The following is a 16612-nucleotide window of genomic DNA, read 5'->3' as shown; positions in this document are numbered from 1 at the left end:
CATACAGACTATCTGGCACATAGAACACGGTTGTCCTTAAAAAGTGGTATTAAATAATATTGAGATATCCTACCAGCGGGTCAAACTTTATCAACAATTGATACAAGGGTTAGGGTCTTAACCCTACTTAATGTGAACGTTCAGGGTCTGAACTCTCCCATGAAAGGTGGGAACTGTTTAATCGCTGCACACCACAGTGGTTTATATAGCCTCTAAACATGGTTTGTGGGAAGCAATCGCTAAATTGAGTTCATTCTGGATGCTGTGCCTAGCAGTTCTGGAGATTTTGGGGGTATCACATCTGTAGTTTGATGAAGTGTGAGTAATACTAGATATCCTGCAATTGATTCGACAAATCGATTCATCGCAGAGAACATGTGAAGAATCTATATCTTAAATATATATGAAATATTAGTATCCACAGGAACCATCACATCAAAATGTATAATCAAGGTCAGCGATAGCTATAAAAGGCATACACAGTTCTGAGAGCATAGAGTTCTGAAGAAGTGGTAGCACACCACAAAACGTGTGCATGATGCAACCCCTGAAATGCTATAATCCTAGAACAACAAAAAACTATTGGCAAAGGTCTATATAGCTACGCTATATGGATGTTTGACTTCCACTGCAAAAGGATCAAGGCCTTTCAGTAAATAGATGCGATAAGCGTCTTTGAAGAGACTCTGAATTGAGAAATATATTGCATTTTTAACATATCTACTGGTTTAGTTGAACGAATGTGAAACTATCAATTCAAGATTAAATGTAGATATAGGTGTTCATAGGAAAAATATTATATTTGTATGAATAAAATTAATGGAAATAACTATCTAATGTTTAGTGACGGAAGAAAAGTCTAAATACTGTACCTATAAAATAGAAAAGTCATCCTCCACTAAAAAATTATTTGGACTAGTACAATAGCTCTCAGATTCTCAACCCAGAGCACAGTCAGATATTGACAAGCTTTTTGTGATCAGCTAGCAACCTTTTTTCAGTCCAAAATCATGGATATCTACACTGAGTTTGATCCCAACTCTAGGCTGTCCAGTCACCCCGTGGTCTCTGGTAGGCATACTACAACTGCCCCGGAGGTGCGATCTGGCTTAATCATCAACACCAATGGTCTCTCTAAATTCGCTACCCTTTTGTCCCAACAGGTCACACAATATCTTTTGAAAACCCATGCAGGATCACCCCTAGAAGCCTGCCCTCCAGCAACTCTTCACATGGCAGTCATCATCATAGCAGAACCTCTTTGTAAATGAATGAATAATGTGATCCTATCCGCATCCTATCCTCGTAGTAGGAAGCAAGCCATTATTAGGACTCGTCTAATAAAATCTAACCTAAACCCCGGGGATTGTATGAACTACCGTCCTATTTCCCTGCTCCCTGTCCCTGCATAGATCCTGGAGATGCATCTTAATAGCCAGTTGAAGGAAACTGCGGAATAGCAACTTTGGCTTAATGACTCAGTTCGGCTTTAGGAAACACCATGGGACGGAAACCGCCCGAATAACAGCCACCAACTACATCAGGCGCACTGTGGATGCAGGGCAGGGGGTGGTGCGGATACTCCTTGATCTGTCGGCAGTCTTTGATACCATCTCGCCTACACTGCTGCTGGACAGACTCCAGAATCTTGGCATATCCAACCAGGGTCTAACCCTCCTGTCCTCATTTCTGAAGGAAAGATCTCAAAGGGTGAAATTACAGCACTTCTACTCTGAATCCTTTGTTTTACCCTGTGGAGTTACGCAGGGCTCATCGGTGAACCCTGCACTTTTCAATCATTATGTGGCACCCCTAGCAGCAATGATTCTCTCCTTTGGGCTAGAGGTAGTGTCATATGCAAATGACACGCAGATCATGGTGTCAACCCCTAAGGGTTCGTCGTCAGCATCCAAGAATATTCTCAGTTGCATGACTAAAGTGGCAGAGTGGATGTCATGTAAGTTCCTGAAGCTGAGTGGGGACAAGACAGAAGTTATGATTGTTCAATAGTACGCTTCCACAAACCACCAACCCCCACCACACTGTTGCATGGCATAGAGAATACACCATCTTAATGATGAAGATGTTAAATTACACTCTACTTCAGACAAATACACAAGAATAGATTTATTTCGTATAGATAACTCACTGATTCTTGCAATTTTAGATTCTGAGTTAGGAAGAATTACCTTAACCAACCACTCCGTCATAATACTGTAAGATCTGGAGACAGGAGCATTAAGGAAAAACACCAGAATGGCAGGTTAATTAAACATTTCTGGACCCCACGGTAAAAGCATGGATTAGAGAGGCCCCACAGCAAGATTTCAATGAAAAAGCAGAACACGGCGTTCTGTGGGATGTCCTTAGGAGTGTAGCTAAGGTGATCATGACCAACAGATGAGGGGGGCATATTCCACAGGACAGATGGCCATAATACAAAGGGACGGCTATACCAATAGCAGAAACTACTTGTTACAAACATGCCAATATACGACAGTCAATAAATTAAACTCCTTGCAACTGCTTTTTATTATCTGTAGCATGAGAGATGCAGTCTCCTGCTTTGCGGTCTCCACCCTGTTTCCAACATGAGCGGTGGCAGAACAGAACTCCAAATCCATCGGTCAGACAAATGAAGGGAAGAGGAATGAGGGAGGTGGACTGTCAATAGGCACACTAGTGTTGCAGCAGTTAATAAGCAAAGTCAATGGCCTTTGATTGGTACAACCATCAATAGCATAATGTGGAATGATACATGATGGTCGTATAAAGCATGGCAGGAAGTAGCTTTTTCATTAACTCAATAAAGAAGGGACACAATGGCCCCGGCGTTCTAAAACCACTCTATAACAGAAGTAAAGAAACCAAAGTGTGTTGGTACTCAAAATAGACAATGCCCATGAGACAGAAAACAAGCATTGGCATAGCCAATAGGTCTCGCCTTTGGGACCTTATAAGTGTTTAGTCATGCAACAGTTGCATAACTAAACACTTATAAGGTCCAAAAAGCGAGACCTATTGGCTATGCCAAGTGGCCGTGTGGCCGCAAAAGTGAAAGTGATCGCAATAGCGATCAAACATCAAAGCGGCCGTGCGGCCGCTAAAGTGAAAGTAATCATGGTAAAAGTGGCGCACATGCACTGTAGCTCTAGGCTGGCCTGGTAGCACTTTTTGGAGCCCTCTCAATAAGTCTCGCCAGACCAGCGCATGCGCTGGGCCAGGCAAGACCTAAAAAGGACCATAGCAACATACACAGCACATCCAATGACCCTAAACTACTATTAGAGGCACACGCCAATGATAGAATTTTACGGATGCGGCTAACAGAGAAATTAAATTGGTAGGTAACAATGGATCAGTCAAAAGATATTTGGAGGACGAACGCCCAGTTCACACTCCGCACAGCCTCATTTGCCCCCAGTGGGCAGCTTCAGATAGAGACTGAACAGGGAGACCTATTACACTAGCAAACAGACATTTTAACAGCATTTACCTAATTTTATGCCGAACTGCACAAATAACCTCAGACACCTAGAGCATTCGCAAGGACTTGGACAGGGATAGATTGCCCTGGGTAGAAACAGCAGAGCAGGACACTATGTTTGCATCCATCATACTACAGGAAATAAAAAGAGAAAGTCATGAAAAATAGGAACGCACCGGGCAGTACTGGGCTGCCAAAAGAGTTTTATATGTAAAATGCAGAACTCACCCCTTACTATTAATGTCTAAGGAGATGCAGGACTGAGTTGCTGCGCCTAGTCTCTCCAGGAAGCAATTGGCATTACTCCCCCTAAACCTGGTAAACCCCCTCACTTATACGAATCGTATACATTTCTGCCCCTGATAAATGTGGACAACACATCCTTTGCACAAATGATAGCCAACAAGATAATGCCTCCCTTGTGTGGATTGTGCAGAACAGTCATCTTGGGCAGGTTGACAGTTGATAACTTGCAAACACTGGTTGCAGTTACACACCAATTGAACCAAATGTCATTGCCATGGCCTAATTTATCAATTCAACTAAGACGCTCTACACTTTCCCCGTCACACAAAAAGAAAAATATAAATATATCAACATAAATAATCAAATGTTCATCCAATAAAAGTTAAGAGGTACAAGACAAGCATGCTCTTAGTCACTAATTTCATTTGCTTTGGCAAAAGAGCTCCTAGCTAGTTGCTTAGAGAATTTCATCATTGCCTAGACATACAATTTGGAGTCTGAAGAATCCTACTATTCATTGTATGCTGATGCATTGTATGCAGATGCACCACCCCACTGCATTTTACGCAGTGGAAAAAGGAAAAATAAAGTGATATATAACACTTATTATCGTTTTATTTTTCCGTAGTCTGGCAGGTTTGCAGGGTGGGATTGGCTGTCGTCACAGCCAGCAAGGGGAGGGAGGAGTGGTGGGACCTTAAGTGGGCATGGATGTTTGGCCGGCCTTATTGGGCAGGCTAAACAGCCATGCGCACTTTGCTTGTTCCCCATCAGGCTGCAATACACAGACTGGTGAGGAACACGCACAGTCTCCCACTGCCTGTCTAAGCGCCAAACCACGGCACTCAGACCAATGACAACGCTGCATTTCAGTGTTGTGATTGGCTTAGGGAAGCATGGGTGTGCTTCCTGCTTCAAGCCAGCAGCAAGGGAAGTAATTTTTGTAATTTATTTTTCTATTTCTCCACCCGTGCTACTCAGTGGCAGCCGCCACTGATTTTCTTATTAGTTAAAAACCCATAACTTAATCTTAACCGCATGAAAGCAAAATCACAAATTACGGCAGATGGTCAGGGTTAAATATCAACTGGACTAAAAGGATTAATTTACCACTAACCAGAAATACACACCCTCAAGAATTAGACTGTACAATAAAATGGCAAGACTTCTTTATCCGAAAACCTGCATATACAATACCACCGGCACATGAACCTTATTAGGGAGAAGTATGGCAAATGTATGTAAACTACGGCGTCCATAAAAGAAAATTGGTATACACTACCACTATCAATGACAGGGCGAGTGGACTTAATTATGATGGCGCTGTTAAGCCGGCAATTGTATCTCTTTCATAACATTCCAAAACTATAAAACTGAAGATTGTTATAACGGTTGGTGGATCAGATGCCTCTTCAAACCATAATCATGTAGATAACAAGCCTAACAAAAAGAGTTCATACAGTAAATTGCACAATTTGGGTTTGGTCAAGGCTGCTTGAGATTTGTACAATTGGTGAAGGATATTCTCTGTAAATGTAATGGATTACCAACCTTCATAATGAGGTATTAGGTGAACCAACAGCGAAAAAACATCTCAGTCACGGACAGTCAAAAATCAGGGAGACCTGTAGGTTACCAAAAGAAACATTAACCAAGAAGAATACACTGCCAAGGAATTGTGCACCCCGGTGCATATTCTGTTATGTCGCAGGCTGTGCCATACTATTGGTGAGATATTCCCTTCCTCGCTAGATACGACTGAAAAGTGGAAATTGGAGTGGAAATAGCAAAGCTATTCCCATTTAAGCGGATTACTAATAAGTATTACTCCGTACTAAATGATTTGGAAGCAGGGCACACCCATGCTAGAGATAAATGGGCCCAAGATTTGGGGAGAAAAGGTTTGGCGATCCAGTGGACATAATGCCGTCAGCAAACTAGGGAGACATTTCCTAATGGAAGGCATAGAATAATTCATTATAAATGTATTCATCAAGTCCATTATACACCATTCGGCACGGTAAAATTTGACAATTGAATTGGAGTTGCTGGTGTTGTGCTGCTCCAAACTTGGTATTTATTCATTTAGCCTTGATGGATGGGAGTGCCCAACCATCAAGGCCTATTGGCCACAAATATATGTAATGACTGAAAGGAGACTGGAGCAATCTCCATTTGTTGCACTCTTAGGATATGTTAAATACATCCCTAAACCATACAGGAATTACACTGCAGTGGCGCTGCTACTATGGAAAGCGAAGAGTTGGCATTATCTGGATGTAGAGGCAATCAGTTCAAGTTTGAGGACAAGCTCAAAGATTTCTCCCTCCTGTCAAAAGCCTCACAATCGGGGACCATCTGCAAATGTACTTATCTGGGTGGGAAAGACAAATGTGACTATCTTGTTTTTAAATGCAATGTAATTGTTACCCGAGGGTGCTGGGTCGAGGGGAGTCATCAGAATCTATGGGGCTGGCTGGGCTGCTTACCATGTGGATACAGTTGGCATAAATGCTGTACAGATTGAGCCTTATAGACATGATGATACACGATTGGAAGACTTATGAAATGATGACACGTGTCATTGTGTAACGTCCTATTACTTAAAATTGCAAGTAAAATTTAAGAGAAACAGACTGTTGAAACGTAATTTTTTTTAAAAAAATAGTGAATTTAAGTAGTGAAAAAAATAGGCAAAATATTTTTTCATATTTAACTTTTAGTATTGAAGACTTATCTACTTCACTGTTATGGCCTGCAGAGAAATAGTTTGCAATTTGTTTAAATACTGAGTCAACAGCCGAGCCGCGGCTTAGAAAGATTTTACGTTTTGTACTAGCCATGTATCACTAGATAATTATAAATCTAATGAACATAAATTGGGTATGCAAAAGACTATGCATTTTAAAATGTACCCAAAATCTGAGTTTGGGCAATATGAAACATTTGCACCACTCCAAATGTAGGATTATCCAAATTCTATGCGTTTGCGAGGAAGGGCTTTTTTGCAAATCATAAGTTACAACAGCAAGCAAAACATATGGATAAATAGATAATAGCAAATGTCCTACCATCCGGCATTCCCACGCATCTCTCAATAAAAAAAGGTGCCAAACATGTATTGGTCAGGTTTCGACCAGGACAGGAATCACCTTAGATTTTGGGGACGCTGGATGGTAGAACCACTCTACATGTGATTGTTTGGGTGGATCTACAGAAGTAAACGGAGACAGGAGCGTAGTAGAGCAGCCTGAGAATGAGAAGAAATATGGAGAGTGCAGACGTGGTTATTCTGAGCCAAAGAGGGCAGAAACTGGAGAGAAGGGAAGCATTAAACATTCAAGTAAGCAGGTCTTGATGATTTGTTTCCCCAAGGGTACAGTGCCTGTCTCACCAAACACCCAGGCAGAAAGATGGACAGGTGAAAAAGTCAGGCAGCAAAGGAAGTGAGAAGTTAAGGAAATCTAGTAGTTCATTAAGAATTGTTGGAACTGGTAATTAAAATCCAAAGATATGGTGTATAAACTATTAGCTGCTAACTGTTAAGACAACTTAAAAATCAACCAAGCGAGTACCTCCCCCAGCCAGTTTTTTTTTTTTGCTTTGCATTGTTACATTTCTTGAAACACTCTTGGAATGTGATACGGGTACCAGAATGCAAAGCAAAAACAAACAGTAGAAAATGTACTCGCACTCTAGATCCCCGTTCACAAGGTGAACGGAATAAGTGATTAGGGAGAAGGGTGCGGTCCAGTCGATTCCTGTTGGAAACAGTGGGAAGGGCGCTTGCAAGGTAATAGTAGGAGTGTAGTTCTAATTCCTATGCCTACATACTGGTTTTAGAGCCAGTTAGAAAGTTAAAGTAGGCAGTTAGTGGGATGACAAGGGTACAAACTATAATCAGACTATTTCAAAACACAATCAAGACAAGGCAAACTACTAAGCCAGTGACCTGTTATAAAATGTGTACTTAATAAAGAAAGCAATACATGTGCAACAGAAACTGGAACTATAAAAGAGCAACCGTCCGTAAAGACTCAGTGGAATGTGTGAATCATTTCCTTTTTCTATTTTTTCACATATTTACAAAATGTCTCTTTGGAAAAGAGGTGCTCATCGCTAGACACAAGACTGCGGACAGAGGTATACAATGACCTGCTGCAGGATCCATTTGCTGAAGACAGAATATTTGGTGGGGGTATACCAACAGATTAAGCAAAATATTCTGTAAACCCGTTACATTTCCACAAAAAGAAGACGACCTGCTCTAGTCCCAATTTCTTGACTTCAACAAGGAATTCTTGGATTATAATGTTCTAAGGCTACTGTGGGATGTTATGTGCACAGTGCCCGATTAGAAATTCTCTACCTGTAGCAAGATGATAAACTTCAGTTCACTTGAAATTTTGAATCCAAGTTTTAGGAAAGCTAGATGGGGCGGCAGAGCCTTCTCTTTGGCTGCGGCTAAACTTTGGAACTCCCTTCCTCTCTCAATCTCGGCTCTGGAATCTCATTCTCTCTTCCGTAAAGCCTTGAAGACCTGGCTTTTCACTCTGTCAACTCTGTAAGCCTAGTAAATATGTGCACCTCGGTTCTCCTGACCCCTTTCCGCAGCACCTTGACGCCCCTGGGCTAAGTTCGCGCTTTATAAAGCTTATGTTCATTCATTAAATGAATATTAAGATCTGGCAGTTTCTTCAATAGGTAGGTATTTTACAGGCGAGTATATAGTGCGAACGCGGTCTTCCACCTTCTACAGCAACAAAAAAAACTTTTAAAAAGTTATTTATATAGAAACTAAAAGAAACACATAGCAACATAGTGGACAATGCATATTATGGATATTGCTATCAGAGTAGTTCAAGTCGTCTGCTGTAGTAAATATTGTTCTCACCAAATAGTTGAGTCCCATCAGCTGATACTGTTAAAAGTGAGACACGGATGTGGTTACAAATCGTGCATATCCAAATGCTTTGTAGAGCACCAAAAAAACGTTAATGCACTTGGCTACATATTCCAAACACATTTATGAATAAACACATACAAAGTATGTAATTCATATTGCTGGACAGTCACTTCAGCAAATGCTGACGGTCACTGAGCACAGCACTTACTGGTGGCAGGTGTGATGAGAACATGTTGCATAGATATTTAACATGAAGAGCTGGAATTAGCGGGAAATGAGAGAAACTGGCATTAGCGGACAAAAAGAAGATTTTAATGAACGGTACAATTTAAAGTGTAGTCTCTGTTGTGAGGGAAATTTTCAAAACTTGCAGCCTCTTGATTACGATGTTTATTCATCCCTCTTTTACTTTGATTCCACCCATAGTCATTTAGGACTCGTTTCTATTTTTTTAAATTCACTTGTCTGGTTTTCTTATAAAATAAAAAGCTTGCAATTCATTGTTCAATAATGATGCTCAACTACTATTTTGTTTTTCAAAGCCGGAGGGGGAAATGCATCACGAGTGTGCTTATTTTAATACAAACATTTGGAAGTTAAAAAAAAGTGTTTACTGCACACAGAAACGGAACATGTCGTTTTACAAGATTGTGTCAAAGGGCACACACTGAGAAGCAAACAGTTTACAAGATATAACAGGATCACATATTAAATGAATGACAACACACAACTTGTGAACAGTGGTTCTACAATTTTAAAACGAACATTGGCTGTAACAAAAAAGAAACTCTTACTTTAGTAGACTAGTATAATCCTCTCAGAAAGCACAAGAAAGAATGAAGCTCTTAAACAACTGCCGAAAGTGCAACTAAGATGCAGTGACCTCGCATGAACTATCAACCTGTGCTTATACAGTGAACTCATGAGGGTGGGCCTTGGTTACTCTATTGCAAAGGTGCACATAACAGGATTAAAGAGTTACTGTTTCATATAACCTATCAATCTTACAAGCATTTTGGTAAAATTAGAAGTAAACGGTGCAATTAAGCTCATGATGTGGACTACAATGACAAGAGAGGATCCTCTATGCACACAAGGCCGGCCATTTAAATATTGGAACCAACGTATTGTCCGATATGTTGTACTCTACATAACATTTACAAAAACGTCATCCAAATTGAGTGAATAGTAGAAAATGTACACCCAACGAGACAATATTTTTGTAAACAATATTTTATGATGATATTTTGCTAGCCCTATATTTAGATTCAACTGCGTTGGAGTTCCACTTAAAGCCTACTGCTCTTCAATAAACTAACTCACACATTGCTTCTCTGACATTACATAGAGCACAGTCCAGGGTCCATTATAAGAACATCTGTACTTAAAAATATTGACATTTTTAGCCCTTAATATAATTTACTTCGTCTATTAATACGGTATTCGATAAAAACCTTAGATGACCTAAAGCTCGCACAGAAAAACACAGAACTTCTATGGATGGTCAGCTCAGTTTTCCTTAAATATACCTCGACCGGTGCTTAATGAATCTTTACTGATGGCAAACATGTCCAGAGTGATGCGAAAACTCAATTTAGATCCAAGAGTCTCTTGTAGGGAATCAGTTAGGAAAACAGTATGGGAGCTACACTAATCCTAAGCAGCAAACAGTTCCTTGCTGTCGTAGAATCGTTGTTTTGAATAAACTGGCCTCATACAAAGAGACACTTGAGAAATGCATCTGTGCATGCAGTCTCGGGCTCCAATTTAACTTTAACAGCCAAAACCTCTGCTCCCCCCATTGTAAGAACGTGGCTCTGTATATACTGCATCAAAGTAAGGTACAGGGTGTACAGAGTCCCCAGAGGTTTGGCAGAGGCTAAAGTTAGATATAACCTTACTCTCTAAAGTGGTAGCTTGGTCGAGCAGTAAGGCAGTATCAGAGGACAGTGTAAAGCATTCGTTGTTCACACTCAGTCAGCAAATGGTTTCACACACACAATAACTGAACTCTAGGACATTGTTTTGTATATAAAAATATATAGTTATTTTATTAAAGAACCACACGTAGGTATCAAAATACTTTCTCAGAATGAAATGCTCTAGTTTAATACTTTCAATTAGCAATAGACTTTTAAATGCAATAGTTACAGTTGTTGCAATAAGCAACACAATTCAAACACAATTATAACATGGAGCTCAATGGGAGTTTTTAAGTAAATGCAATTTCAATTACTTTGCGTATGATTTTCTTACTCAGGGCTGGATCCTGGATTCAGCCCTGGTGCATTGCCTGTAAACAGTTGAAAGAAATAGTTTTTGTTACAAAGGCGATTTTTAAGGAATATTTGTTTGTTTCAAAAATCAACACTTAGAAGAGTTTCTGGCAAAATCCAGGCAATGTTATCCTATGGAGGAAAATCAAGTTATCGGCAAGTACAGTTGTAATTACTTTTCAGGGTCAGTGCTGTGCACCAAGACCCAGCACTGGGATCTCTCCTAATAACAGGTGAGTAATTTTGTTTACCGGCTGATTTTTAGTGAAGGTTTTAAAGTTTCAAAACTCAACACTTAGAAGAATTTCCAAGTGAAACCAATCAATGTTACCCTATGGAGAAAATGTAGGTTATCGGCTTTCAGGTAAGTACTCGACTGGCAGAGTTAAGGTTCTGGGCATAGACTCAGGGGTCTCCCAGGGTCAGGTAGGTACAGTTGTTACACCCTCAGGGACACAGGGGCAGCCAGGTGCAGAGAGAGTTAGGCCCAATGTTAGCCTATGGCGGGAAGGGGGCCTTTGGTTGGTGGCTGCTAGCAGGCAGGCCACGCAGCTGTGGGAGCTGATTTCCTGGTCACTTACACAGGGCAAGTAAGATAGGAAAGATGTTGCACTCCCAGGGGTACTCGGACGGCTGGGTGCAGGGTACTTTTGAGCTGTCGGGCGCTCAATGTATTGCAATGGAGAAGCTGCAAGACGAACAAAGGCTGCAAGCTCGGGGACGGAGATTCTTCAGGTGCGACCACCACTTCAAGAGGTAAGTTGGGGAGCTGTAGGTTAGGTAGGCACCCAGGAGTTGGGCACAGGGGGCTTCAGGGCGCCGGGTGCAGGGGTGCCTTTTGGTGTCTGGAAATCTTACCCTCTGCTGGTCGTGGTTGGAGGGGTCCCTGGTTGTGAGGCTGCAGGCTTCGTCAGGGGCGTTGAGGAGGGTCCTTGGGTGCTGGATTCTGGGTCACAGTCACGGGGGGGGGGGGGGACATCCTAGTGTTCTTTGTTCACTCAGGCACAGGCCGGGCACAGAGTGTGCTGGATTTGCGGTTGCTGGCTGGCAGCAGGGGTTGTTGTTTGAACAGAACCACTGCTCATGGGAGTCCCAGTCTTTAGATGAGCAAGGCAGGCAGGTCCTCCGAGGTTTTCGAGGTTGCTGACCGCTGGAGACGCTGGGTTTTAGCAGGAGCAGGTTCGAGGGTTGACAGGCCTGTAGGGCTTGGGCCAAGTCAGTTGGTATAGTCCTCTTGTTAGCAGCTGCATGGCAGGTCTTCTATCTTCTTGTTGCAAAATCGAGATCTGAGGAAGGAAGGTTCAGGGTGCCCCTAAATACTAAATTTAGGGGAGCTACAGGTAGGATGAGGTCAGGGACCAAAGGGTCCCTTCCCTGGGGTGGGTACACCCCTAGCCTGCCACTCTCCTGTGGGAGGGGGGCAGGAGCCGAGTCTTGATTGGGTAGGGCTCCCCATCTTCAATATGGCAAGAGCCAGGGGCTGTGCTTCACCTCGCCTCCCTCACCTGAGGGGTGGAGTTGGCAGAGGCTGGCACAACCCCTTTCCTCCCTTGGGATTTCCCGCCAGTGTGGGGGTCAGAACCGGTGGGGGTCAGCTGCTGAGTACGGCAAGTGGCCTGGAGAAGCTCACAAAGGTGGCATGCCTTTGAAGCTTCCCCTGCCCATCCTGGGGGGACGAGACCTAGCACTTTGCCCAGGATGTGTATTGTTGCAGGCCCACGAGAGCGGATGGCTCTCTAGCCAGGGGGCCAGCAACATGTCTGCTGGGCGGCAGCCTAGGCAGCCTCTCAGTCAGGACGCTGGTTGTTGGTTAGGTTCAGGAGGCATCTCTAATATGCCCTCGGTCGTGCATTTTACATTAAATCCCACACTGGCATAAGTGTGGGTTTAATGTGCTGAGAAGTTTGATACCAAACTTCTCAGTCTTCAGTGTAGCCATCATGGTGCTGTGGAGTTTGTGATGACGACCCCCCAGTACCATATACTCTTAATGGCAGCACTGCACTTACAGTGTCCAGGAATGGCCCTGGGTACATCCACCTGTGCCCACACCCCTGGCATAGGGCACCCAGCTAGAGGGGTGACTGAGGTATGCAAGGGCAGTGTTTGTGGGCATGGCACACAGGGTTGTGTGCCATGTCGACTGTTTTGTTCTGCACCAAGACACCTCGCCTGCAATGGCAGTGTGTGTGTCAGGGTACAGGACCTCTAAGGGTGGCACAATAAGTGCTGCAGCCCTTAGGGGTCTTCTCTGGTCACAGGGCCCTGGGTACCATTTACCAGGGGCTGACATGTGGCCAGAGATGCCAACTGAGTTTTGTTTTGGGGAAAGTACACAGGCCCTGGGGTCCTGAGCACATCAAGTCAAAGAGCATCAGTAGTCTGGCAACAAAAAAAAGATTAAAAAAAGCAGGGGGGGGGGGGGGATTGGATTACTGCAACAGAAACCCACATTCTCACAACCCTCATCAAGGTTTTCTGTCTAGATGGCAATAGATGTTAGATGCATATGTACAAAAGAAGGTTGGAGGCAAGCCTCAAGTACAAGGGCCCAAAAAAAATAAGGTACAGCATATATTTTAAATAAAAGTAATAAAGTAACAGAGGAAACGGCAATACCTTCTCACACGGTAGAAGCCTGAATTATAAGTGGTGCGAGATATTAGGTGACATGACACAGAAGTACAGCCATGAGCTACACTGAGGTGAAGGTCTACACATGATCATGACCCGATTTCTCGGTGTTTATGTCCGTAGGAGTATGGGAAGAAGCCTGCTATACAGCAACATCATGTGATGTGACATAGGGCATTATTCTGATTTTTTCAACCATCATTCTAGATTGATTGAATATAATATCCTCATATTTAGGTTTCTGGGCTATGAGCTAAATAAAACGAAACGCAATGGCAAACATATCAAAATATGTGCTCCTTAAAAGCAATGTGGAGGAAAATGGACTGAAACTGCTACACTCTGTTTTCTTGAAAACTGAGCTAGAAACTAACAAAATACTTAACATTAATGCTATTCAGACATGGTGTGAAATCGTAACAACCAATGGTCTCCTAAAAACTTTCTAGCAAATAACCAACTGAAACATTGTGAACTAAGATCATTCACTTAACTAATTTACACTTCCTATTTCCAGACTTGATATTTCGATCCCTCAATAAAATAACCACGACTTTTCCACAGGGTACAAGGTCAAAAGAAGCAAACAATTCCGCACAGTACTAGAAAACGGAGTTTTAAATATCATGCTCCCAAAAGTTCAGTAATCAAAATGTCGACAAGGTAAATACACTTAAGTAGACTTAATTTCACATAGCTTGATTACATAAAAACCTAGGACCGGTTTCGCACTAGTTAGGACTCATCATCTGGTATAGCTGGGTTCCAGAGTATAATAAAGTGTGTTTCCCTGACCTGGGTCCTGTGCACACTAACCAGAGCGAAACCAGTCGGGTTACTTATATTCCAGTTCAGGGAGGACCATGCCTGGCAGTTCGGGCTGGACTATTTGATTGGAGCACGGTCAAGACAGGTTTGCATATAGCTGGATCCAAACTAAGGAGTCATTGTATGCTAAATAACGATGTGTGCGAGATTCTTTTGTTTCTAGTTGTGTCCATTGGTGACGGTCGCCGTGTTAACATCACGCAAACCTCCCCCAACGTCATTTTCCAGTCAATGTCAACAGCCAGGCGCTTTCAGTAGTCACCAAACTCCATTTCAGACAAAGTTTAGACAAATACATCGACAGACAATTCTCCGATTTTTTTCTAAACAACTAGATTAAAAATGTGAATTCAAAACGGACACGACTGTTGTAATCCTCTCTGCAAAATGACTTGTCATGCTTTTTAACACGTTAACGATAGCACCTTTTTTGTCTAATTTGTCATTTATTAGAGATGTCTGTATACATAAATATATTTAGTTTTGTTAATTCTTTATAAATGTTTTGCAACGTACGAACGTACTTCTACCTAGTTACATTACACGGACTCCGACTATTGCTCTTTTTTAAACTTTTCACCGCTTAGAAAGAACACGCTTACCCAGAATATGAGGCTGAGCAAAATGAGTACGGTTTTGGAGGTGATCACCCCGCAGTCCATATTTGAACTTTAGTTGTCTTCGAGTCCTGCGTTGCTTGCTGCCTGTATGTCTCCGAAACACCTTCCTCTTCTCTGTGTGACTCTTATCGTTCGCCAGATCGGAGAGTGAGCTACCAGGCACATGACTCGCATTATCCCGCGGGGGTCACGTGGCTGCTGTCCCTGCCCCACCCCCTCACCCTCACCCGATGAGGAGGTTGGGGGAGCCATGCTACACTTGTTCCACAATGATATGCTACTGGAGCCGCCATCTTCAAACGGAGTTCTTTCCTCGCCACTGCACCAGCTGGAGGGAATATTGGGATGTCATTTCTTAACAATGAATCTGTATTTTATTAATTTACAAGAAGCATTTGTATACATTCGGGAGGAATGTGTTTACGCATAGTTTTTACTGAGGAATTTAAAGATGTCCCCTTTAAAAAAGTAACATTTCTGCAATTAGACTTTCAGTTTTGCATCTTCCGCAAAGTTCCAACATGTCAGCTAATAGTAGGGTTACCATGTGGCCCATCAAGGTTCATTTTATTTGGTCTGTCCTGAGCTGTTTCGATCCTATTAATATGGTCGCTCTAGCAGCATCTTGGACTTGTGCCTCAACTTTAGGATAACTCCCAACGCTCCAAGAATAAAACAAGAATTTGCAATGCAATAGGTCTCGCATTTGCAAGAGTTTGAGCTATCGGCACGGTAAATGACAATGCCTTTTTATTTATGTGTTTTGAAAACCTGTAAGCAGTGGGTAAACATGCACTTAAACACATAAATAAAAAGTATTGTCATTTATAGTGCCAATAGCTTAAATTATCACAAATGCGAGACCTATTGTATTGCAGATACTTGTTTTAATGGCTCTAAGTAGGAAATTTTAATGGCTTCTCAATTTCGAAGTGTGATGTGCAGAGATTAACTCTTCCTATTTTGATGAGATACCACCACCATGGACCACTGATGACACTTAAGTAGCTGACTGATGGAGTGTACAATTCAACTTAAACTCTGTCCATGATGCCCAACAACACTTGCAACAAAAGGTTCAGGTGAGATGGCAGAATGGGGTGTTGGTGGGGGGGGGTGGAGTTAGAAGTGCTGAGGTCACTCGATATTAGAAGTGAATATCGAGGAGTGACGGCCCTTGGGGTAGCAATGTTGAACAAGTGAGGTAGATGTAGTGCTTTTATTGTGAAAGTACTAGGCATAAAGGGCAACATGCATGGGGGTGGGTGTCATGTACCAGGGGGCAGTACAGTCTTTGTGCTATGATGGCTGTGGAGAGTGTGTGAACAACGATTCATTGGCCCCCGAGGGGCGGCCGCCGCCGTGGGGGCGGAAGCTTAGCACTGCTGCGAGAGTCAAACCTGCAAGCAACAGAGTTACCCCCCTACATTTTAGGTATGTGTCTGTGTGGAGCAAAAGATGAGCAAATGGCGAGTCATATGGGGCTGCTGTGCTTCTGCACCAAGGTGGCAGAGGTCCCCACTAAGCCTGGTGCGCGGATTTCAATGACAGTGGCCTTAGGGAGCAAAGCAAAAGGGGCCCTATCAGGTCTGCAACATAACAGGGGGTCCCTCCT

The 16612-nt window shown here is 42.7% G+C and overlaps 1 protein-coding gene across 1 annotated transcript in view; it reads right to left on the bottom strand.

The window, feature by feature from the left end:
• LOC146863944 (tetraspanin-36-like) overlaps window positions 1-15212 on the bottom strand; it is a 120009-nt gene extending 104797 nt beyond the window's left edge. Inside the window, exon 1 of the mRNA XM_085629715.1 lies at window positions 14980-15212. Coding sequence (XP_085485841.1) covers window positions 14980-15039 — 60 coding nt within the window. The 5' untranslated portion in view covers window positions 15040-15212. The remainder of the gene's footprint in view (window positions 1-14979) is intronic.
• Between the last annotated feature and the right edge of the window lie 1400 nt (window positions 15213-16612).

The sequence above is a fragment of the Triturus cristatus genome, chromosome 2_1 (genome assembly GCF_964204655.1).
Source record: "Triturus cristatus chromosome 2_1, aTriCri1.1, whole genome shotgun sequence".
Taxonomy (NCBI): Eukaryota; Metazoa; Chordata; class Amphibia; order Caudata; family Salamandridae; genus Triturus; species Triturus cristatus.
Note: the sequence above shows the minus strand (reverse complement) of the source record. Positions and strands in the feature narration are given on the sequence as shown.